This window comes from Lasiodiplodia theobromae (assembly GCF_012971845.1).
Source record: "Lasiodiplodia theobromae strain AM2As chromosome Unknown scaffold_2, whole genome shotgun sequence".
Classification (NCBI taxonomy): Eukaryota; Fungi; Ascomycota; class Dothideomycetes; order Botryosphaeriales; family Botryosphaeriaceae; genus Lasiodiplodia; species Lasiodiplodia theobromae.
The window spans coordinates 267,491-289,745 of record NW_023336495.1 but is presented as its reverse complement, the minus strand read 5'-3'; the positions used below and the strand labels follow the sequence as shown (position 1 = coordinate 289,745).

The 22,255-nt window shown below is 49.0% G+C and overlaps 6 protein-coding genes across 6 annotated transcripts; all 6 read left to right on the top strand.

The window, feature by feature from the left end:
• Nucleotides 1-1,053: 1,053 nt before the first annotated feature.
• LTHEOB_618 (Ankyrin repeat protein) lies at nt 1,054-2,942 on the top strand (the record flags this gene model as incomplete). The annotated part of the gene is made up of 4 exons (XM_035515407.1): nt 1,054-1,665; nt 1,725-1,888; nt 1,955-2,293; nt 2,675-2,942. 4 exons carry the CDS (start codon nt 1,054-1,056, stop codon nt 2,940-2,942), a joined length of 1,383 nt encoding a protein of 460 aa, XP_035369377.1.
• Nucleotides 2,943-8,460: 5,518 nt separating this feature from the next.
• Nucleotides 8,461-9,975, top strand: LTHEOB_617 (uncharacterized protein; the record flags this gene model as incomplete). The annotated part of the gene is made up of 1 exon (XM_035515396.1): nt 8,461-9,975. The coding sequence occupies one exon, from the start codon at nt 8,461-8,463 to the stop codon at nt 9,973-9,975; it is 1,515 nt and encodes a 504-aa protein (XP_035369376.1).
• A 2,712-nt stretch (nt 9,976-12,687) lies between these two features.
• Nucleotides 12,688-15,866, top strand: LTHEOB_616 (Nb-arc and tpr domain protein; the record flags this gene model as incomplete). The annotated part of the gene is made up of 10 exons (XM_035515385.1): nt 12,688-12,704; nt 12,752-13,013; nt 13,066-13,264; nt 13,316-13,648; nt 13,724-13,846; nt 13,902-14,469; nt 14,540-14,587; nt 14,822-15,153; nt 15,211-15,562; nt 15,632-15,866. The coding sequence occupies 10 exons, from the start codon at nt 12,688-12,690 to the stop codon at nt 15,864-15,866; spliced, it is 2,469 nt and encodes an 822-aa protein (XP_035369375.1).
• Nucleotides 15,867-16,690: 824 nt separating this feature from the next.
• Nucleotides 16,691-17,184, top strand: LTHEOB_615 (P-loop containing nucleoside triphosphate hydrolase protein; the record flags this gene model as incomplete). Its single annotated transcript, XM_035515374.1, has 2 exons — nt 16,691-16,841; nt 16,904-17,184. The coding sequence occupies 2 exons, from the start codon at nt 16,691-16,693 to the stop codon at nt 17,182-17,184; spliced, it is 432 nt and encodes a 143-aa protein (XP_035369374.1).
• Nucleotides 17,185-18,094: 910 nt separating this feature from the next.
• Nucleotides 18,095-19,360, top strand: LTHEOB_614 (uncharacterized protein; the record flags this gene model as incomplete). The annotated part of the gene is made up of 3 exons (XM_035515363.1): nt 18,095-18,136; nt 18,196-18,787; nt 18,846-19,360. 3 exons carry the CDS (start codon nt 18,095-18,097, stop codon nt 19,358-19,360), a joined length of 1,149 nt encoding a protein of 382 aa, XP_035369373.1.
• Nucleotides 19,361-20,486: 1,126 nt separating this feature from the next.
• LTHEOB_613 (uncharacterized protein) lies at nt 20,487-21,818 on the top strand (the record flags this gene model as incomplete). The annotated part of the gene is made up of 1 exon (XM_035515352.1): nt 20,487-21,818. The coding sequence occupies one exon, from the start codon at nt 20,487-20,489 to the stop codon at nt 21,816-21,818; it is 1,332 nt and encodes a 443-aa protein (XP_035369372.1).
• Between the last annotated feature and the right edge of the window lie 437 nt (nt 21,819-22,255).

The window sequence follows — 22,255 nt, the reverse complement described above, 5'->3', positions numbered from 1 at the left end:
TCTCTGGAGCATAGAACTCCCACTGATCATTTGTTTCCTGTCTCATTGAGTGTGTGATTAGTTATTTTTTGGACATGTCGTACCTACCTTGATTTTGAACCTGTCGCTTGCAGGTCCTGGATGAACATCTCGAGGAAAGCGCTTTTCCAAAAAGCTTTCGAGCTTGTCCCGATTAATATAGCCGCTCAGTCTTGGTTTGAGCACATTATGGTATGCATAGGTCGGCATTTTGGGCGACTGAGTGAATGAAGCCCGTGCGATGAAAGCGACAAGGATGAAGCCGGCAAGGCAGATTTTTGAGATCAGGCTCTGGGAAAGTGAGCCTCGCAGCTCAACCAAAGCAACATTTATCACAAATCCGTCGTTAGAAATTTTCAGCCGCATCACGGGAGTGCCTTGTAGTACAAACTTGCCATGAATGAGTTTGAACAGTTCAAAGTATATAATGTAGATTCGCCTATCCTATCAGTAAGATAAGAATGTATAGTGAGAGGACAAGGCTGAAAGAAACGAAGGTGAGTGGCTTGTATAACCACACATTCGGAACAGATCTGACCACCCCCTCTTAGTTGAAATTCCATTGGATAGAGTACAAAGTTCCCCGCTTTCCTGACAAGGCTGAGACAAATTATGTCAGCCTAAGGCCCCATGATGACCCCATGGTGATTTAGACGAATTGCCACAACTTGTCCCCCACCAACTCCATTGCCTTGTTGCTTTATTTCTGTAAAGGTTGCGGAGTCAGCCTCGTAGAACTCGGCAGTGCACTGTCTTATGTTCAGCTGATCCTGCATGAAATGGGCCGTTGCGAGAAACGTCTGAGAATTCAAATACCCAACGACGGGTGAGTAGATCAAGGCGACAGCTTCGAAACCCTTCCAGCTAATGATGAAGTTTCTCCAGTCTTTTGATTGTTTCCAAATCATGAACGCCTTCTTAGCATTCTTTCGGCTGAGACGCAGGAACTCGGGCGAGACAACAGCATTGAACTCTTCTGGGAGCACACTGCCATCGAGAACTAAGCTAGTATCCGCTAGCGCGCATACACCCAGTATGTGTAGTTCTACAAATTGCGATGAGTCAACGACAATCAAACCTGAGATGCGAGAGCGGCAGATACAGGAGGGCTTGATTGGACTCATGAAGAGTTCCACTGGCCTGGAGAATTCGAGGATCATTTTGGAGCAGGACCTCAGAGAACTATGGACGCAAGACGGAAACGACGACTTCTACAAGACCAAATCATGGTACAGCGGCAACATCAACAGCAAATTTATGTCTGAGAACTTCCTCAAGATCTTGTCCATCTTAGTTCTGCTGAACTTTCGGAACTGGGAGAGTTTCAAGACAATGTTCATCGATACTGAGAGGCGTACCGACAATGACCTTCCATTCGACCGGAAAGAGCTGCAAGCGACTGAGTGGCTTGGTCCGAGAGATGGTGATGAGTTTTTCCAGAAGCAGTGGATATTCTGTCCCTTCGTAATCATCGAAAGGCAGAAGCCGTACGATGAAACTGAGCTCCAAATGGAGCGACGCATGCCATTCATTCAGAAACGGCAACCGATTGGTGAGGGTGCATCAGCTGAAGTCTACATGGAGGTGGTTGCTCCTTACTATCTGGAGTACAATCCAACTCCTACGAGGAAGGCTATAAACAAAACAGTAAGTGTATTGATACGGATAAAATTTCATTCATATGGGGTTGCTAACGATGTGGAAAGGCCAAGGCTGTTGCTTGCAAAGTTGTTCTCGACAAGAATGTGGATTCGATAGAGTTCCAAAATCTCGTCTCTCTCCGAAAATGCCTCAGCAACCACTCGCGCATCATGGTCAATATTGCCACTTTCATCCGACAAGAGTCTGCTGGGAAGATACACCACATCTTGTATGACCTCGCCGCCTTCGACCTGGAGAAAATATTTTGCGGGGACGCCGATTTTTCTGATCATAGACATCGACTCGAAAGTGCAGGGGTCGGAAGAAATGGATCCAGCGGCTATTGGGCAGCAGATCTGATTCGGGAGATCTATACTCTGGCTGATGCTCTCGAATTTCTACATGAAGGACTGTACGGGAGCAATAAAATGCGCTGCGCGCATAACGACTTGAAGCCGGAGAATATCTTGATCTTCTTTCCAGACTCCTCAGATGCTGAGGAACAGTACCCAGTGGGCCAGTGGAAGATCGCGGACTTTGGAATCTCCAAAATCCAACAGGGCAAGACGCGGACATCACAGTCAAAGGCGATCATCGACAATCACGCACCGCTCAAGGAGAAGAATGAGTCTTTGTCAGTAGGTCAAGAGCGAGTGACTCGCGGCCAGACTGCTACGGGGGCTCTAGACGCACCAAAAAGCCGTGAATGTTCTGCATCAAGGACACCTGCAAAGAGGGAGCCTGGGAGATACACCGCTCCCGAGGTGATCGCTTGCGGACACCCTCAACCAGACGCTAGAAAAGGAGACGTATGGTCATTTGGCTGCATCCTGTCCGAGGTCCTCACATATGCCGTGGCCCCAGATCTGGTGCAAGAGTTGAAAAGAGAGTGCGAGAAGCCAGCTCATGTCAATCAACGGTTCTATGATGTGGAAACAAGACTGGTCAAACCGCATGTTTTGACTTGGCTTGGCAAGCTGAGTCAGCGATTCTCTGACACTAATCCTGATTCAAGGAAATGGATTGGAGACTGCGTCAATATCATCCAAAGCATCCTCAGCCCCGCGGAATCACGCCACCGGCCCGAAGCTAAGGTTATTCGCGACGAGCTTCAAAAGGTCCACGAAGACATGTTGAATCATAAGACCGAAATTTGCTCTCCTCCCGACGGCCTTGGTATCTCTATTGTGGTTTCTTGGAGTCGAGATAGGTCGCCTTCGACTGCCTCCAACTTATCTCAGAGCCCGGAACTCATTAACGCATTGCCAGCCACGTCTCAATAGGTTCTTCATCGACACACCATTCTGTTCCCAGTTCATTTACTTAGTTATGACTCGTCTACGCTTGTAGCTACCTCGTCAATTATACACAATGAGAGGTGGTAGTGAGTCAACTGAATATTCACTCGAGTTCGATACAAACACTGTCTTTAGTTCGAGTATTGTCATTCGCATGATACTGTCTCATTCGTTCTACCTTATACGAAAATTCCTGTCTGCCTTTATGTATTTCCACAATTATCTGGTTTTAACTGCTCAGACAGTGTGACGTGTTTTTATCCGGATATATGTAGCCTTTTCTCGCTGAATGATAGTTACTATTTTCCCAACATAAAATATAAACTTTTAAGTGTCCAAATGTTTTTGACAAGTAGTCCCAAAGTTTACCGTGTGTGAAGAGACATCTATCCTCTACTGCTAGATGGAGAAAATGTGATTCGGCATACGCCCTCTAATTCTCGTCTTCATCCGGCTCGGTAGAGCTCGGATTCAGTGACCAGATAGCCATGGAAGCAGCAAGCTGGCAGGCCTGACATGACTCAGTAACAGATCAGTGTTTTACACGCATACTAATACTCACACCTGATATAAAGAAAGGTAGACCTCGGGCAAGACCCTCGAAATTAATGCTCGTAGCGAAAAGTGCTTCCATAAGAGGAGCACGGATGAGCTGGCCCACTGTGTCCACTAGGCTGATAGATGTGAACAGCCGTGCACGCTCTTTTGTCTCAACCATGACAGACACCAAGGAAAGAAGACAAAGCCTGCTTCCACAACCAGCAGTCTGAATGATCAAGCCTATTGAGTAATAAGCACTGACGTACTAGCCATCAGGCTTTGTCACATACCTGTTAGAAGGCATTTGATGTCGGGAGACAATCCGATAACCACCGTCCCAAGAGACAGTGGAATGCCGCTCATGAGAGCCAGTATCCAGTCAATTTGCTCAGGACTCCGTGGAGCTCGCATTTGTAGGATATTGGAGAGGGAGGGTAACGCAAATGAGTAACAGAAAAGTTGGATAGCAGACAATATCGGCATAATGAATGATGCCTAAATGGTTAACAATGATTCGAAATGGTAGAAAAGTGCTCACCTTAGCCAATGACCACCCTGCGGTGATAGAGATATATGGAAGGAGGATGTCTGCGAAAGCCCCGCTTGTGCTAATAAGAATGGATAGAAACGTAAGACGAAGTTTTCTGCGTGATAAAAGAGCTCTAAAATCTGCGAATAGCTTCTGTACAGTGCCGAAACACTGGTGCATATAAGAATAATGTACCCGGCCGCTTGACATAGGCAACAGTGATGGATGGGCGTCTGGAGGACCAGTGTCGTTATTCGGTTGATTATCATCTTGAAAAAGAGCGGTATATTCTGTATCAGGAAATCGTGACCTTCCGTTGGAACAGGTTTCTGGTAAGAAGAAAACTGCAGGATAAGCGAGTAAAATAATTCCGATACCTAGAAATAAAGCGCCGAAGGGGGTTCTTGATAATATAACTGCCCCTATCGGAGGCCCAATCAGGTTGGTGATGATGTACAATGAGAAGACTAAGAACAGGTTGCGTGTTCTACAATGAATACCCAGGCAGTAAGTATTTGAAAATTGCGACCATTAGCGAAGCTCACCGATTTGTTTTGTGGCTGCAATCAACGACAACACTTGTAATTATTGCTTGGTAAACATATTTACCGCCCCCAAGGAGAAGGAATAAAGGCGATATTAGTACATATTGAGGCAGCAAAAAGCTATTCAAGTAACCTTGGAAATGTTAGCCTATGCGCCCGTTGATATCTATGGAAGTAACTAAATGCACAAACATAATATGGCGATACTGGATAAGTTCATCCAAAGCCCTGTCACATTTAAAAGAAGGACGGGGCGCCGGCCGACATTGTCTGCATAATGACCGAGAGGCAGCCCAATAATCAAGGCTGGTAAAATGTATCAGCTCTGAGGCTTTTTGAGCAGAGACGAAGGTGGATTACATACTTGGAATTGCTTCAAGCACACCAAGCCAGGCACGCAGGGATGCTAATCGCTCCTGGACAGGGGTAACTTTGCAGAGATGTTCAGGTATCCTATCATGTTGGCGATTGCGATAATACGTGTGACAGACAGAAATTTCTATCGCCCTAATTCGAGCGGCAGCTGTCGCATTCTCGCTGAAAGTCATTAAGAACACAAATATGATACTGAGCAGGATGGCGTACTTCATTGAGCGATGTGCGAATCCGCGGAACAACAAAACAGGTGGTACAGAACGGGCAGGATCAGGTCGCACAGAAGGCGTTTTGTTCGGGCGTCGAGCGATCGGGATGCCAGGGTATCCAAGAGAGCCCAGCTAAGCCGACTCTACCCTTGGACCAGCTGATGATTTTAGAGTTTTTGTTCAACGATCGACCAACTGCCGCATGCTGTGAGACTGCAAGCATGGGTACATGTGGCATGCAATAGCTATTGGTGCGTGTTTAGCCTGAATGCCAGCAATCCTGGACGATTCTCAAGATAAGCAAGATTGATCATACCCGTCCGCTATTGTGCGACACTCACACTTGTATCCACCATGCGTTGGGTACGAGCACCTCTTTTCTGGTCATTTGTCTCTCAAACATCTGCTTTTACACACTTTGAGTCTGATGAAGCCTCATGCACTATCGAAGGCGATCCGGACGTCTATGGAGTTGGCATCCGAATTGGACTCTATTTGCAGTGGGCAGCTATTTTGGTGGCGACAATATTCAATCCATCCCAAACGCGTATTGGACGTACGACATGCAACATCCTCATTCTTAGTATTTTTATAAATACTTTCCGCACTCTATCTGAGCATAATCTTGTTGCGCTGGAGTGGTACATTGTTATATGGCTGACGTGGGTGTTGAATGTGGGGAATGTGCCTCCTACCCTCGCACACCTCCATGAATCGACAGGATCTTTCGCGACAATGCTACTTCTTTGGCTTTGCATCATAGCAACTCAGCCTTGGCTATATTTCATTGGTGTCGATAGTGGATCCAGAGCCGGTTGCGATGTGCGAATATTTTTCTTTGGGTCTATCAGCGTGTATGGGAAGTGGCGGACATTTGGAAAAGTCTTCAGCGTCATCGGCTGTTTCTGCGGATTTGGTGCGTTAGCCGCAGTGGTCAACATTCTCCTCGCCGGAACTGTCCCACCAGATCTCAATGACGACAACGACCACAGGAACACAGCAGTATACGTCCTCAGCTTCATCCAGCTTGTGACTGGTACGATTTCCATCCTCATGGTGGAAATGACCATACGAATCAACAACGTGGACATGGGCTCTGTTTCACTGCTTGACAGTGGTCAACTCATTCCCACACTGATCGGCATTTTTACACTGGGCAGTATTTGTTTCTCGAGCATCCGACGAAAGTTGCGGACCTCGTCTAATGAAGATTGACACCACATTATGACCACTTGGGACGTTTTCAACACGGTTCTAATGAAACAATTCATTAAGACTTATCAAGCTTTTCTTCCTTTCTGTCTTGTGTTTGGATTTCGTTTGAAAACTTCTGAAGTATTTCCTCAAACGATCGCACAACCAAATCTGGTACTGTTCCAATTCTATTCAAAGCCTCAAGGTCTTCCTTCATGTGTGCTACTGAAGTTGTCCCGTTCAATATGCATATCTGGCCTCCGAGTGATGCCACCAATGCGTAGAGCATCTGTTCCTGGGAGACCGAAAAGTGCGATGCCAAAGCTACAACAAGATCGGCCTTGAGAAGATGGGGATTGGCTTTGAGAACCCAGAATGGTTGGTATACAATGCTGTTTCGTTGGCAAAATTGCCTAAGATGCACGTCGTAAGACTCCTTTGTTGTCGATCGCACAAGACGGAATCGCGACTGCACGATGGATGGCTGCACCACGACCTGGCTGCATAATTCCCTCAACACATCCAACCCTGCGTTGGAGATGCCAATGTGCCGCACTGTGGCCGGGACAAATTTTTCCAGACTGGTCCAGGCCCGTAGTGTATCCGCCATTGTATCAAGTGGTTCGTGAAGCAGCACAGCATTCAGGTAGTCGGTCTTCAGCTTCTGAAGGCTTGATCGAACGCTTTTTTCCACCTTTACTTCGATTGGGTCCTTCGCGTCATACGGCAACGGTTTCGGAAAGACTCCTTTGTACGACTGAGCTCCAATCGGCGTGAACTTGGTCTGTATCCACAAATCGGTTCGTTTGATCCTGCCATTCGACTCCAGGATTGCTTTTTCGATACCTGCTCCAACTGCCTCTTCATCACAATTCCGGGGCTGAGCGGCTGTGTCTATGGCCTTGAATCCTGCCAGCACAGCAGTGGCGATGACGTCAGGGGAAAACTTGAACTCTGTGCCGTAAAGGAACGGTCCGTGCTCCCAGCACCATTGCGTTGTTTGCTGCTTTTTCTGTGCCATTCTCGTTGTGCAAGTATTATTGGACTTCACCCTCGAAATGCGATGTGTCTGATGGACTTTGGGCTCAGAGGCGTCTCAGGTAGGACAATGCGGGGTTTTTCGTTTTCGCTACCTAGTTTGTCCGGTGGCGACTTGGCTCACACAGTACAGCCCCATCTCGCAGCCGATGGCTAGCGCGAAGAATAGCAGGGCTCCCCAGCTCTGCCTAAGAAAAATAACAGATGTGGGTAGCTGGAGCTATCGTCCGGACGCGCATGTAGAATTAAAAATTCGACATTCTCGTCCGGACGATAGCTCCAGCTACCCATGACATGAGCAAAAAATAAATACACGCTAGCCATCGGCTGCAAGAGGGGGTTGTATGGCTGCCGTACGGGAAAAGCCACTTGAATTGATCTACGTTCTGCTGCGGGAATGCCGCTTAGCGCTCATTCGCTCGTTCAGTATATGACCGCGCGCCCACTGCTCGAAATAGCAAACAATAGCAGCATTCTCCCGCCACTTCATCCGTGTGGATAGAACCTCTGCCTGTTCTATGGCCCTGCAGGTGTTCATGCACGCCATTAGCCGAAGCTCACTATTTGCGCAGAACGTCACCTTGTATGATAGAGCGCATATCTGAATTAACGTTTTCTGTCTCTTGTGTCACAATGGAAAGACTATATAGTCCGGCGAATCCTCTTTGTGTTCCCGGGAGTATGATTCACAGCCAGCATCAGCCGCAAAATGGAAGCTTCACCACTGGAGACCTCGCCGCAGGGGTTTCCATCACAGGAATCTTCATGGCAGGAAGTACCATCACTCCACTCCTCATCGTCGGTGACCTCTCTAGAACCCCTGTCGCTTAATCCTCCTTTGGAAGCGCCATCTCCAAAGCTTCCGTGGAAACCATCATCGCTGGGAGCCACACATGGAACTGAAGTGTCAGATACAACCTTGTATCCAGACATCAAACACGACACTCGGATAACGTAAGTAACTGATTGCGACCAAGAACTATATAGCTGATTGATATAGTAGTGTGCCGAAACCCTCCTTGAGGCAGCTATTGGAAAGTGTAGAGCCCATTATCGACCGGATATGCCAAATCATGGGCCAAGTGGGAATCTCTTATGGAGTTCTCCATCATGGTCAAACAGTCCTTGCAAAGGGCTACGGGTATCGTGATGAAGAAAAGAAGAGACCGGCGGACGAAAATACGCTTTACAACATCGCATCATGCACCAAAGCTTTCACAGCTTCAGCTTGCACTCTTCTGGCTAACGAAGGACTAATAGACCTTGATGCCCCGGTACAGACTTACATATCGGAGTTGAAAGAAGAAAGAGCAACCCTCGTCGATCTTCTGGCACACGAAACTGGCTATGCACGACTTGATATGAGCTGGGTGGGCCAACGCAGCGAGGTACTTGTTTCGCACGACGAACTGATCAAGAGAGTCAACTCATTACCAAGAGTACGACCCTTGAGATACGAGTGGCTTTATAACAACTGGATGTACGCTGTTGCCGGCGTCGTTATCCAGAGAAGGAGCAAGGAAGCCAATTACCTTGAATTCATGAAAAACCGTATTCTCAAGGAGTATGGCTTGGACAGAACTTGTATCAAGCAAGAGGACATACCAGACTCGAACATCAGCCTGGCATATGCCGCATCGAGGACAGCAAAGCCTATCCGGATAGCCGAGCCACCATGGGAAGAATCTCCTTTCACACCTGGCGGGGGCATCCGGAGCTGCGTTTCTGACATGCTAAAGTGGGGTCAACAGTTGCTGGAAGCCTACGCATACGAAAGGAAGCATCGCACCATGTGCCGTCCTCCTAGTATATTTGACCCGCAGATGATTCTGCCACGAAACATCTCATATGGCGAGCTGGAACGCTCCTATGGGATGGGATTTATGAGGCTGATGCTTCCATCGAGGCTGAGCATTGGGGGCCGCAACAACGCCGTTGCCAGCGATGTTCCAATTCCACCTATCGGCAACCCCAATACTCACACGCTGGCACTATCCCACTGTGGAGAGAACGCCGGTGCGTTGTCGTCCTTCGTCCTCATCCCTGAGCTGGACACTGCCATCGTGGTCCTCGGAAACACTACAGCCTTGGGAGATGCCAACGAACTGATCACCCATGTGCTGGCAAGTCAGGTTGTCGATCCCGACGCCACTGCGGCTGTGGATTACGAGGCTCTGGCAGAGAGCCTCGCGGAGAGATGCAAGCATTGGCATCAACGTGTTCTCGCAGATCCTTTGAAAGAGCATCAAGTGAGCGGCACATCCCATGGTCCACTTTACGAGTATGCTGGCGCCTATCGTGAACCGAAACTAGAGATTCCCATGAGCGTCAGCCTCGAAAATGGCCAGCTGATTCTCCACCAAGGAGGGAAGACGTCCCAAAGATCGCCACTGCGCCATTATCACTACGAAACGTTCCAGTTCGTCACTGAGTCCTATGACGAACATATGAGCTTGGGTATGATTGATTACGATGATTGGCGTGTGATGTTGGTGCAATTCGAGAGGGACTTCCTGGGCGCCGTCATTGGTCTGAAGTGGTGGCTCGATGCAGATCTTCCTCCCGCCTTTCTGCAGAAACAGGCTTGAGGAAGTTCGGGTGGGGTCATGCGTAACTTCCATGATCTATTTAACTTTCTGGATATCCTTGCTGTCTATTTCGGTATTGGCTCGGTTGATCTTATCAGGGTGATTTGCATGGCTGCCCAACTCCGTACAGGGGTTTCTACTGGTTCATCATACAGGAAGGCGAGTAAAAACAGAGTATGAAATGGCCCATGTGATTCTCATTCATGCCTATATTAGCAAGAGTCCGAGGGAAAGAAGAGAAATGCGACCTGTCTTTTGCGACGTGTTTCTTCATCATCAGAATCAACACCACAGCCTTGCTTTCACAAACGCAGCCTACGTATGTACTACGTAACACCACAGCTTTGTCTCGGATCTGACTGCAAGAAACACAGACCAGAATGGAATCACCGCCACAGAACGACAATCCAGTCAACGAGTCGGGCGACGCATCAGCCGATCTAAGTCAGCCTTGGAAGGAGTGGCTCGAGAAGGATCAAGAGATGATTGCCAACAACAGCATCAACGAGGAGGATCTTCACCTTATCGATCAGACCTACCTCCTCGAAGCTGCGCCTTCACAGACAATGGGCTAATGCTCCCGTGGAAAAGCGGAGAGGATGTCACTTTGATCCAATAAAATGATGCCTGCTTTTGGGATTGGACTTCCATCTGTTGATGGCATCAATGGATCCATTCAATTTCTATGAAAATATCAGTACGTGGTATCAAGTGTATTCCAAGACAGAAGGATCTTTACATCAGCACTCTAAATGAAGACACAACTTGACAACAATACCTTCCTTTATCATCAATTCTCTCTTCAGTCATAGAAAACCAGCATGCGAAGTTCAATGCTCTCTCGGAGTCTTGCGTTCGTGCCTGCATTTGGGTCATCAAAAGCCGTATGTGCGGCAACTGTATGATTTCATGAGTAATGAGGTACCGAAATAGGGTGTGGCCCATACATTGTGCAACCCTTTCGGATGAATGGTTGGTCGCATCAGAAAGAGAATCGAATTGCTTCATCAGCCAGACCTCATCTACTGTCTGATGTTTCAGATACCAGAACTCTTGGGCAGGATCAAATTTCAGGTACGCGCTCTCCCCTTTGTATTCGCCGCGTCCGACAGTGTCTGCAGCAACAATGGAAGACTGAGATGTGGTCCTAAAGTCGCAGACCGCAAGCGGCCAATCTTCCAAAGGCGTGAATAGAGGACGCCAAATACTGGGTATTGTCAGATCTTTACTGACTGAGATGGCCAAGGTTGTCATACTTGATTATCTGAAATCTTTTCCTCAACAGCTCGTCCGCCCTGGATCCCATGTGGAAGCGAACACGATTCACCGCAGATCGTGGCGTTTGGTCTGCAAATAAGAACGTCAACTCGACCGGCGCAGTGTTTGCTTGAAGAATTACCAATATGAACATTCAATGCTGGCCGAAGCTGCTTTCGGAACCGTCTGTCTTCAAAATGTGGAGTATTTTTCCTCACCTGAAGGACGGTTAACGTCATAACTCAGGGGACATTGCACTCACGAGCCAGTCGAAAACAACCACGTCTTTGGCATCCAGCACACCTTTCAGGAAGCTTTCTGCTTCACGGCAATAGATCTGCTCCACAGCCTCCTCGCTGATCACCCATGAGGGATCAAAACGCCAGCGAATAACCTGGAATCCCGTGGAATCGAGATTGAATTGCTCTTCCCGTCCCCTCAAGTTTCGAATGCGCACCCCAGGTTTCTGAAGGAATCCAAAGTTTCGCTGTTTTGCCCCTGGGATATGCGAGATTGGGAAAACAATAATGAACGGCTTCTCTCCTTTCGGCGGCATCTTGGTTGGGTCGACGTATCCAAGCGTTGCGATTGTCGAATCATCTTCGGCAGCGTTCTCGCTCTCAGGAGGAATCATCTCCGCTCCGAATGCAGACCGTGATTAGCGGAATTTCGAAGCGAGGAAGAAATCGTGAGATGGTTGTGCCAATCTCACATTTTAAATGTTACACGACAGCTAAAACATATGGAACACTGTCAATCAGGCTTTTATCTCAAGACGCAGATCATAGCCATTACCCCGCCTCAAAGGCGCAGCAATGCGTGATAGCTGATATCGAATCTTAACACTCGTCCGTCCGCCCGGAAACGAGTGTGGCTGCAGTAGGTTGCGTCACTAACCCCGCAGGACCAGTGTCGCCTCGGTTGCGCGAACGCAGGGATTGTATTTGCCCGACCCTCGCACATGCCACACGGAACCCGGGGACCAATTCGTGTCAGCACAGCCCTTAACAAAGCAATGCTGATTGACAGATCTTCCATGTAGATCACTCGCACATTGTAGGTTGCTTGTGCTGGCCGATTCCTTGGCGTAAGCTGAGCTTCGGCTTTTCGCGGCTCGCCGCCTCACCATGCGGGCGTCGGATTGTTTTACAACACATGCTGATTTTACCACCCAATCTTGGCAAGACGGCCATGTGCCCGGATTCACTCAAGGGGGGCTTTTCGGGCAGCCAGACAGAGACGCGCCACTATCTGCCGCCGACCGATAGGTCAGTCAGTATTCGCCTCATACTGGCAAGGCGAAGCAACAAAAGTTTTGGTGTTGAGGTGTAGTGTGGTAATGCCTCTTGCCAGTTAAATATCAATTGGCAATATGTCGGAAGCAACCCCGAATTTGATATGATACAGACAGGTACCTTTTCTCTCATACTAGTATGGCTCCATCTTTATTAGAAGATGGATCAGAATGCAAGGTGAGTTCAAAATGCCATTTGAAGCCTTCCACTAACCTATACTCTAGTGCCATCCTTTGGCGTATGGCTGTTGACAAGTGTCGAAAGATTGTGGGAGAGAAAGAGTACAAGCATCTTCTCAATGTGGATGATGAGACTAAATTGGTCTGTTTCTACCAGAATCGCGTTAAGGATGGTATGGTCAGGATCGATGCTGCCAGGCCGGTCATCCAGCAGCTGAAAGCTATGCATGAAGTAATCAGTCTCTTCTGCCCATCTTCAGATGCAATATCTGGCTTGGTATGGGGGAGCTTTACATGCATTCTCGAGGTAAGTCTGACGTCGATCAACCTTCGATGCAAGACTGATAACTATCAAACAGTCGGCAGCCCGTTTCCTGTCCGTCCACGATGACATCCTTAGCATGTGGAAGGATATCACCACTTCCATGCTTCGCTTTGATATATACGCTAGAGTTTTTAGGGATGTTCCAATGGTCGAGGACGCCATTGTTGCAGTCTTTGTCGAATACATACGTTTCTGCAGTCAAACGCTGAAGTTTCTAAAGAGACGGCCCTTTCGTAAGCAAAAGGAACCCTGGATGGAATTTTGGATACTTACCTGCTTTACAGAATCAATTGTTCGCATGGGATGGTCAGGCGAAAAGGCCAGGTTTGCAGCACTGATGCACAACATTCACCAGAACGTTGACAACGCCGATAAGGCAGCACAGGCTGTTGGACTGTCGATGGCCAATGAACGTCATCAGCAGCTTGTGGCGCTGATGCGTCCACAACTGCTACAACCCTTCCAGCTCACTGTCAATTGCAAAGTTCTGAAGTATCCGAGGAGCCCAATTTTCCAGGGCCGGCTGGAACTACTCCAAATCATGGACGAGCACTTGAAGCCGTACCCTGACTCTCCCAATCTGAGAACATTTGTCATCTACGGAATGGGTGGAGTTGGTAAGACTCAACTTGCTCTCGAATACTGCTATCAACATGAATCAGCTTATCCGGCAATTTTCTGGGTAAGTGCAGCGAGGCAGGAAAAGTTGTTTCAGGACTTCCAGACGATTAGTCAGTACCTCGGCTTTGAAAGTCATCAAGTCTCGGACCAGTGGAGAGTACGAGATGAGGTTTTGGTGTGGATGAAACAGAACGGTAAGACATGCCATGTTTTGCTGTTACATTGGCTTACGTTACTGGTGTCATTTAGCAGGCTCCTGGCTTCTCGTCTTTGACAACGTGGATGATGCGGCACTGCTTCAGGAGTTCTTGCCCGCTGCAGACTCTGGTGGTGCTGTATTAATGACCTCAAGAAATTCTTCCCTCGTTCCCGGAATCGCCCGGAATGGTCTGGAGGTAGAACCCTTTAGCGACGAAGAGAGCGCTAAATTACTTCTCTGCATACTCGGCAAACCTGCTGTCGGCACGGACTTCGATATCGCGACCAAGATTGGCCAGGAGCTGGCGGGCTTACCTTTGGCTATTTCACAAATGGCCGGTTTTATACAACAGACTCGGTGCCCCCTCGAAGAATTCCTCCTGCTCTACAGGTCAAGCGACAACTACCAGAAGATCCAGAGCCAGTCAACTCTTGTCGACCGCCTCCATTACCACTTGACACTGCAAAATGTCTGGGAGATGTCCTTTTCTCGACTGGATGATAGTTCCAGAGCTGTGTTGGATGTATTTGCGTTGCTGGACCCTGACGGCATACCGGAAAAGCTTTTGAGGGACTCCATCGGAATGCCCGATCTCAAGTTTCTTGACTCAAACCTCGAGTCCGTACTGCATTGCTCCTGTCATCCTATATCTCTGCGTTGAACAAGATAATGATTAATTATTGTGCAGGTACTACTCCGCGATTCGCCATTTGAGGCAGCATTGCCTCATCAAACAGTACGAAAGTCAGAGTGAACACTTCTTCTCAATACATCGCCTTATTCAGATGAACACACGATGTCGCCCTCAAGGATATGATGTTGTTCAGGCCTATGTTCGTGGTATTTCGCTTCTCCGAAACTCCTACCCCACATACTCAAGCATCGGCCTCCCAATGTCGGAGGTCTGGGATGACTGCAAGCTTCTCACGTCTCATGTAATAGCTTTAAGCAACACTTTTTCTAAGGACAGTCCAACCCTCCCCGACCGTGATCTTGAGCACTATGCCGAACTTCTCCATGTGACATCACAGTATCTTTGGGAGCAAGGATCTTGGGCCGACGCCTGGCACCTTTTGCGACTCGCCGAACGATCATGCAACCTGCCCACAAGCACCAACCTGGTACTTCGTGCACACATCGCATGCGGCCTTGGTGTCTTCTGTCTGGAAGACTCAATGATTGACGATGCAGCCCACTACAATGAGATGTACGTCGACCTCCGTAAGCGGTACAATGAATCTCTCGGCGACAAACTCGGAACAGATGAGATCCTCATGCTCTCGAACGCCTACAACAATCTTGGTAACGCATACTGCGCCCAGAACAATTTGGAAAAAGCTTTGGAGACACACAAACTAGCCTTGAAACTCCGCAGATCCCAGAACTCCCCGCTCCACATTGCACTCTCCCGGGCAAACCTGTCCCGCGTCCTTCAGTTCATGGGACGCTTATCGGAGAGCAAGGCTCACATGCAAGAAGCACTGCTCATCCAAAAGGCAGAGACCGGTTGCGACAATACTCGTTATGCGCTTTTCTTGCATAACATGGGTAGCGTCCTCGGAGACATGAATGACTGGCACGCAGCCAAGAAGTTTCATTCCGAAGCTCTGGCTATTCGAAGCGACAAGCTGGGAGAGGCAAACGATACCGCCACATCAGAGCACATGCTCGCACGATGTTGCTTTCGATTACAAGAGTATGAAACGGCTTGGTAAGTGTTGATTCCCAAAGTTCCTGTTCCTTCACCGTTAGCGAGGGCAGTGTCTGACGTGTATCACAGCCAGCTTCTTGAGGACGCCATCAAGATATTCGAAAAAGGCGTCCACTCGACGGATCGTGTGGCGCGGTCGACCTTCAAGCTTGCACAAGTGAAGGAGAAGTTGGGTCGTCTCGACGAAGCTTCGTCGCTGCGCCAAAAAGCTGAGGATCTCAGGCGAAGATTGTCAAAAGATGATCCAGGCGTGGCGAATGGCGAGGAATCGTACGACAAGCTGACGGTGTATATGAATCGATGACGCCTTTGGGTTGTATAGGATCAATGGAACCATGTTTTAAATCTCTCAGTCTAGCATTTGAGATGGAGTGGTGTCCAGGTATGAAGGTTACAAGTGCCATCCGAGCTGATATGTGGCGATATTTTGTTCAATGCCGTTTAGACTAACTCGAAAAATGTTGTATTGACAGCCACTGAAGCCTCGAAATTTGCTAATGCTCATGTAACTCAGAAAATTAATTTATCCGAATTAAAGGTGTACCAAGCCAAGATTAAGTCACCTCGGCGTAGATTTTACCCGCAAAGAACATGGTCTAGACTGTTCTGGTTCCTGGGCCAAATTTCCAGATTCGGGGCATTTGAGGACGGCCAGCAAGCCGATTACCAGCAAGTTGTGTCTTGGCTCTGTACCTGGCCTATTAGCTACGGAGACTTTTAAGCGTTCTGGATTAAGCTTTCTGGGAACTAGATCCCTGGCAGCTGCTCTATGGCTCATAACAGCCGTCCAGCCCCAAAGACATATAACGCGGATAGCGCCAAACGGATGAGGTCGCGAAACATTCCGCAAACGGTACTCAGCTCGCTACCAACAACATCCGGTACTACCACGCTGACATGAGTTCTTTTAGCGCTCTCATCAGCCGCACCCGAACTCCGGGGCTCCGGACTCCCGTCGTGGCCCCGAGGAGGGTTGCATAGCCACGTTTCCCGGGGTCCAGTTCAAGTACCAGCTGGTGTCAACACCAGAGGGATAGACCCTGCAGACGTTCTTTCCACCTTTCCAATATTCTCTCACCTCTACTCCCTGTTTCCGTAGGATCAACCATTTATCCGACCGAGGCTACCATGGCTACTCCGGAAAACAACGATGCCCACAGGCCGCCCATGGTCATGAGCGTGGGGCTGAGCGGCTCCGGAAAGAGCTACTTCATCAACAAGCTGGCCGTACGAGAGCAGCAGCCTGCGAAAGAGGCGGTGCAGCAGCAGCCAGACTCGTGTGCGTTTCGTTCCCCAGATGTGATCCACGCGACCTCGAAGTAACGGCCGACACGCGCACAGGCACACCGGCATCGCCCCCGTCTACTCCCCCACCAACCCAGGTGGGGAAGACCAAGGTGAAACTGCTGGACACACCAAGCTTCGAAGACACATATCGTAACAAAAACGCCGATATCATCAACAAGATTCCTACATCACGTTTGCGAAAGAGGAAATCGGTCTGGGATTTGAGGGCGTCATCGACATACATCCCACTACCTACAATTGCGGAGATCCTCAGTGAGAACGGTTCAGACCTTCAGCATGATTTGTGGCGGGAATTCACTCAGGAACGCTCCTGAATCGTGGGACTGAGGAACGGCATGCATTTTGAGATGATGTTTGATGGAAACCGCATATTAGTAGTATGTTGGATAATACTTTAAGGCTCACTCGCTGGGATAGTAGCTACATGTCTTACCTTCGTTACTTATGAGGGTGCCGATCAAAGTATGAATTGTGATTTTGATGTAAATCTCCGTTGCTGGAGCTGTGAAAACTGCATGGGTAATTTTACACATTCGCATGAGAAACGATTCCGGGTTGAAAGTAACTGTAGAAAGGGATAAGAATCATGACGTTAAAGCAGCACGCAATTGGGATCATTCGATCACCAAAATGGGCAAAGGTATGCGACCGCTGTAAGCCACCAATACGCATAGCCACATTTGCCCTTTGATAACCATGGCTCGGACTAGCGCGAAAGATTACCAGGGAAAGGCTTGCCACTATGGACCCTAGATACGGCTGGCCACGAGTAGCGTCCTGCAGCCCTAAGCATGTGAAGGCTAGTACTGATGCGGGGTCAACCCTGCGGAGTTTAACATCGCATAAAGCGAATGAGGGGCCAACCGTTATTGTACTGTGTAGCTCAAGCAGCTTCAACGAGCAGCCACTTTTGCTGGGAATTGAAATCTCGCAGCAGAGATGCTAAACGAACGACAACCAGCACCACCTCCAGGTCTATGGCAGCAGCCAATCATTCTCGGTAAGGAAACTTTGGATCCGCATTGAGATGTAGATCATGTTAACAGGGATGCTTAGTGAACGGCAATGAGCGACGGATTTCACTCATGGGCACGGACAGCGATCCACCGTGCAACCCAGCTTGCAACACGATTGGCCCTTATCGGCATCCAGCTGCAAGCAACAGCAGAACCGGCCTTCATGTACGCGAGCATATGAAACGAGTTACCCATCACGCCCACCCTGATGTTGCGGCAAAACCACACTTTACAGTCGAACCACAGCAAGGTACACCGAGGTACATTCGGCAAACGGCTCCGAGAATCTTCTCAGAGAAAGACAAAAAGTCGTTTTACCGAGAGCAGTGCGAGTACGTCATCAGCAAGCTCAATGCTACCTCCTCGGACAATTCGATCCTGCAAGCACAGCTTGAGGAACTTAAGGAAATCTTCCGCGAGAAGGTGGATCATTTGGAAGAAGAGATTGCCCACCTCACCTACAAGAACCAGCAGATGAACCACGCAGCGAAAAACCTCCAGACATACATGAGCAAGCAACCAATCTTCTTTTCCGATCAGCTACCCGATGAACATATTTTGGGCAAGACATTCCTCCTCTTGAAGCGGATCAAGGATTGGTCTGCCTTGTTTTCGGGCCACGAAACTGCGAGCCAAGCCGCGATACAAGACGAAGACTTGGATCAGTATCGCGCCGTATTTCCTGGGACGACCGACCTCGAATCACTGCACGCGCAACTTCGTGACGGGAAACGCCGTCGCTTGTTCGTGCGCGGATGGACGGCGTACATCATTTGCAACACTGTCTTTCCTGCATCTCGTGATGGGGTTCCATCGGTTCCTAAGAGTGAGGACAGCATGCCAGCCAACGAGGCCTATCAGGAGAAGATCCTTGAGCTAGAGAATATGATGCGCTCAATGGGTAAGTATTGCTCATCGCCTGCACTTCACGCAATGGAAGTATTAACTCCGAATTACAGATATTCCAATGGCAAAGGTCAACGATTGGAGAGCACTCACATTCAATCTCTCCCCCACCTCCGAATCAGACGACATGGGCAACATCGAGTCCACGTGGATGCAAAAGGCCTGCGCACGGGTGCTGACAGTCATCAAGCCGTGGAGCAGACCAGAAGATATGCTCATGGCCGTCGAAGAACTCCTCTCCATCTTCCAAGACGCGGTTAACATTTCGGCCGTACTTCAGCGCCAGCGCGCATGTTGGACTGTCAGGTTCCCCGGCGTTCCGCAGACGGATGCGGCATATGTGCTTCCTTTCGACAGCTCGTACATGATGGCGAAGGATGCTGAAGGACCGCAGGGTTCGAGGACAGTGGAGGGCGTTATCACGCCTGCTGTTTTCAAGAGAGGGAATGCGGATGGAGAAGCTTTCGATGTTGAGATTTGTGCCCAAGAGGCGGTGGTGGTCACATCTGAGGAGTGCAAAGAAGAAGTCCGGCACAGCAAGTTTATAGAAATAGACACATCCTTGTAGATGTCATTATCGACCAAAAATAGATTTCTTCATGGTTTCAAATCCTTCTTCTATGATCTGCGTGGAGGCGAAGGTTGTATATGGAATATCCCTGCTTCCCATCCTAAGTACTGCTACATGCCAAGACGCTAATACAGGTTTTGGAAGCAGCACTGCAGATTAACGTGTAGAACTGAGTTTTGAGACGCACTTGGGTTATGATACAGACCAATCAGCGGCTCCTTTCTGCTGACTACCGATGAAGATCCACGAATCACAAGTAGCTGTCTCATAACCCAGTGCCACACGTTAACCGCTATTCCTATCTATGGCAAGCCAGTCAGCATGAGATTAAAGTCGCCCCCAATGTAAGATAACGTAAGCACTGCATGGCTGTGCTCTGCGACATAGGGCAAGACTTTCCCTGGCAGCCCAATACTTTCTGTACGGACCCCAGAGTGATACGTAATCTTACCAGACACCGCCACCTGGCACAACTAATATAACTTATAGGATCATTGTAGGTTCTTTCTTTATAGCTAAAGCCTACTTTCCAAGCACTCCAGTCTTCATATTCCAGCCCGCTATGGGCTGTGTAACATTATCTGTTTGTCCTCCCTTCCATGTTTCAGGAATTTGCCTAACAGTGTCATCCAGTATATCATACAAAAATATGCCCGACACATTCGAACTGAGCAGTCCAATTTTATCACAAAATCCTTCCAATACTCGGTCGAAACCACCGCCCAAGCGAAACATGGCTACACCACTCTCAATATTCCTTTCCAGAAACCCCTCTGTAATTCTCGCATTGGTCGGGGGCCTACTGTGCACCTTCGCTTGCTTTAGCTTCACTCTTTGGCTCAGTCGAGAGGTACTTGACTGTCCACGCTGGGCCGTTAACTGTAGCGTCGATCCCACGGTGGAGTGGATAGTCCAGCATTATGGCCTGGTCCAAGGTATCATAGCAGCACTTTCTGGAATAGGAATTGCTACCATGAGCTACGCTGCCTTCCAGCTTGGGGAAACTACGCTTTGGCCAATCCTGCACAGACAGTGGCTTACATTAGATGAGGTCGCCACCCACATATCGGCCAGTCGTGGGTCGATACCGTCACTTTTCCGAGCTCTTACATCCATTCGAAGCATGGAAGCTTTGTCAACAATCCTGTGCGTAGCCATCATTATCGGAACACACCAGGCCAACTCCATTGTCGTCGGCCAAGTCTACACCAGAACCAAAGTTCCCGCCCATTACCAGAGCAACCACTCTGTCGGCGGCGGTGGCATGGACTTAAGCTTCATGCAATCAAACCCACCCAGAGCCGTTCCCCCCGGCATATCAACGGCGGCGAGTTTGTACAGCTCGTGGTCTTTTGGAAGCTCCGACGAGCCCCTTGAACAATATCGAGATTACATCTTTGACCGCCAAAAGTTTGATGCCTTGGGCCTGACCGACTTCGTCATTAGTGCGGTTAAGGTCCAGCGAAATGTCACCTGCGATGGCTTCCCTGTCAAGATATCGAACGACACAGACATGGACAATCGCATTTTCTCTGTTCAAACAAACCAGAACTCCGGGTCGGTTCAGCTCCGACCAGAACGACGCACAGCGGTGTGGGTGGACAACATCAAGTACATCGACAGCACCCGGACCATCTCCACTCTCGTCTTCGCGGCTCTAGACGGCAACATCGAGAAGGGTGTCAACACAAAAACAACAAAGCCAATGCAGACTGCAGACCAGCATATCGACAGCATCTCCGCCGTTGCATGTGCTGTTGACGTCACGCTCATCGACAACCAGCACATCGGCAACAACAGCGACGGGGCTCAGCCAGCCACAATCTCAAGCCTCGACACGATAAAAGGCCCGGACGACACCGACAGCAACGCTTCTCCTCTCGGCGAGGTAGCTGCCTGGCTGGGCGTCTCCGTCACGTCGTTCGGCGTCAGCACCCGGGGCGCGCAGCCCATGTTCGAATCGCCCGAGCGCTTTGCGAACGCTTCTCCCCAGCTGCCGAAGGCGTACAACCTGGCGCTGCCGAACAACGCAGGGAATCTAGGGGACAACTGGACGCTCGCCGAGATCGAGAACTTCATCACGGTCGGATCGGGCGCGGTGGCCATGAGCATCGCTATCAACGACAAGGGCAGAGGCAACTACACGTTAGTCGATAGCATACAAGAGGCGTCTGGACTCAAATCGTCGGGGGCTTACATCTTGCTTTACCTCGCGGTGCCCGTCTTGGTTGTTTTCTTCCTCCAGGCTGGGCTCACCGTCTGGATCCACCGCAACGAGGATGTTCCCGCTTTCCATACGGCTGATGTACCGCAGATTGTTGTCGGTTCCAGAGCTCTGGAAATGCAGAAGCTGCTGTACGAGGCGGAAAGTGAAAAGGATATCACGTCTTTGAAGGTCAAGTACAAGCGTTTGTCGGAGGGTCCTATGGAGTTTGGTTTGTATGCCGTGCGCTAGAATCTTGTCGCCGCTAGATCCTGGAAGAAAGCTAAGCGGAATCATGGTTATGCCAGTGGGACTCACCCTGGGTGGATTTTGGTTTTCAAAGCCGCGTAAAGATGAATTGGGTAGAGATTTGTAGAAAGATCATGGTTGAGAAATTCCAAATCCCCAGTAATTGATTACTATGTAGGTAGAAGCCTGATCTCTCTTTTTAAAAATTTTACGCCGTATTATTATATCCTATATCGATTCTAAATTAGAGTGTAGTGTAACAATGCATTACTTAGTGGTTACTGCGGTTAGCTCTTATCTACCGAGCCTTCCATTCGTTCTCTGGCATCTATCCGTGTGGTCACCACTATAAGTGTGCTGTTCGCAGGTAGGATAAGAGAGAGATGTTCTTCATCGTAAACTGACACTATCTTGTATTTTAACATGAAAGGGTGAAACTC